This window comes from Echinops telfairi, unplaced genomic scaffold (assembly GCF_000313985.2).
Source record: "Echinops telfairi isolate 266 unplaced genomic scaffold, ASM31398v2 ScPeMD7_23;HRSCAF=83, whole genome shotgun sequence".
Lineage (NCBI taxonomy): Eukaryota > Metazoa > Chordata > Mammalia > Afrosoricida > Tenrecidae > Echinops > Echinops telfairi.
The window spans coordinates 5,431,607-5,434,042 of NW_022103920.1; the positions used below are offsets into that span (position 1 = coordinate 5,431,607).

Sequence of the window (2,436 nt, forward strand, 5' to 3'; positions counted from 1 at the left end):
GCCACCTTTCAGTTCACCTACTGCAAATCCAACGTGGTGGACAATTTTTACTGTGACAGAGGACAGTTAATGAAACTGTCCTGTGATGACACTCTGTTCACTGAGTTCATCTTCTTCTTAATAGCTATTTTTATCCTTCTTAGTTCTTTGATTCCTACAATCGTCTCCTACACCTACATCATCTCCACCATCCTCAAGATCCCCTCAGCTTCTGGCCGCAGGAAAGCCTTCTCCACCTGTGCCTCCCACTTCACCTGTGTCGTCATTGGCTATGGTAGTTGCTTTTTCATCTATGGGAAACCCAGGCAAACGCAGGCCTCTGACTACAATAAGCTGGTTTCCCTGTTGGTGACTGTGGTGACCCCCTTCCTCAACCCTTTCATCTTCACCCTCCGGAATGACAAAGTCATAGAAGCCCTGCGGGATGGGGTGAAACGCTGCTGTCACCTCATCCACAAGTAGTCCTGCCCTTGGACAGTTGGAACGGGAAACGGTGCGGATTCTAGAACATTCTGGAAAGTATTTACTCATCTTTGAGCTACATGAAAACCATGGCCATCATCTACTAGTCTGTGTGCAATGAAAGATTTTTAATTTTACCAGCCATGGTTTTGAACATGAGGGATTGTCACACAACATCCCCTTTATTAAGTCCCCTATATACTCATGTTTCTGAGTATTTGTAAATAGCCAATTTATACTCTCCATATATTGTACATCCTCTCCTCAATTCTAAGACTTCTCAGAACCAATAGTAGTTGCCATTGAGCAAATATAACATAGCAGTCTTATCCAGAAGATGATAAAACATTGCCTGGTCCTGCAGTGACCTCAGGTCTTTGCTGCTGTTTCTGGAGCTCAGGCCTGAGAGTTAGAACCCCGGGGCTTCTAGCTTGCACTTCACATTCACCTGTTAGCTGAAGCACACCCAGGATTACATCATCTGTAGCCTCCATAGAGTGGAGGGAAAGGTGTGTTAGAGTTGAGGGATCTGTGCTTTAGTGATATTGAGGCACCAAGTCTTTGGGTCCCTTAAGTGTTCGCTTGCCAGGCAGGGGACCTGGTGTATGGAATACCATATGAGAAACTCAAGGTAGTGTTTCAGAAACTGGATGTGCTATACTGCCAGTGGGAATCCTATGACCCATATTTAAATATATTTACATATGTACATGCCTGTATTTAGACCTCTATAAATGCCCTTTGCCTCCAAGTTCTTTCCTCTATTTCCTTTTACTTTCCTCTTGTCCGACTATCATGCTCAGCCGTCATTTGTGTTTCAGTAATTTCTCTCGGTTACATAGCCCTTCATCACGCCCTACCAGACCTCCTACACCAAAAAAATTAAAAGGAAATGGGTAGCGGGGGAACAGGGCACTAACCCACCCAAGGAGGTATGGTTTATATCTCCACAGGAAAAGAGGGACAGACTTCAACCTGGTGCTCCAAGATGTGAATGCAACATGCAGACATAGATTAGGGAACCAGTGGAGAGGTCTGAGGGGGCGGCCCCAATCCCAACTACTACGTGGACACCTGACCCTCCCCACAGAAGAGTTTATTTCAGAGGACAGCACTGAAGCTGCAGGTCAAGGAGAGGGACACATCTGATCAGAATACATGGGAGCAAATGAAGAGGGAGGAAGAGACCGTGGAGCACACCCTGGCCCACCAAGTCTTGAGGACAAGATTCTCACTCAGAGAAGCCAATGCACAGAGAAGACCATATGGCCGGCCCCACCTTGAGACACGACATCCCTCACTGATCCATAGCCCTACAGGGAACAACACTGGAGACACAGTGTTGGAATTGCACCCGATTTGAACCCCCACACTGAGGCAAAACACTAAGGGCATGCAACAGGACAGCAAAGGGAACAGAACGACGTAGTCCCCAGGAATACCAAAAATAGACTTTGGGGTCAGATCTTGGCACCCCATCAGACTCGATCGGAAAACACTCCTAAAGGCCAACAAACAGTCCTTGAACTAACTACAAGCTTTTCTTTTTTTGTTCCTGTTGTGTTGTGCTTTTGTTTTGTTTTGTTTTGTTTTTTGTCATTGGCTTTTTGTTGTTGTTGTTGTTTTCTTTTCTTTTCTTTTGTTGCTTGGTTTCGTTCTGTCTTGTTTTTGTGCATGTTATTACCTTCACAGGTCTGTCTAAATAAGATAAGCTGGTTGAACCATCTGGAGGAGAAAACAAGGGGACCCACAATTCTGGGGGGACATGGGAGAGGGGGATGAGGGGGGAAAGGAAATGGGTGTTGACAAACCCAGGGACAAGGGAACAAGTGATCCAACCAGGTTTGTTATTTTAATATTGTTTGGGATGTTGGTGATTCCATGCACTTCCTTATGAATTTGAGGATTGGCGTTTCCATTTCTGCTAAAAATGCCATTGGAATATGATAGAAATTACATTGAATTTATAGACTT

The 2,436-nt window shown here is 45.1% G+C and overlaps 1 protein-coding gene across 1 annotated transcript; it reads left to right on the forward strand.

Annotated features, from left to right (window-relative positions):
* LOC123521548 (olfactory receptor 9A4-like) lies at positions 1–462 on the forward strand (the record flags this gene model as incomplete). The annotated part of the gene is made up of 1 exon (XM_045288908.1): positions 1–462. A coding segment is annotated over one exon (462 nt), but the record flags the coding sequence as incomplete, so codon positions are not given.
* Between the last annotated feature and the right edge of the window lie 1,974 nt (positions 463–2,436).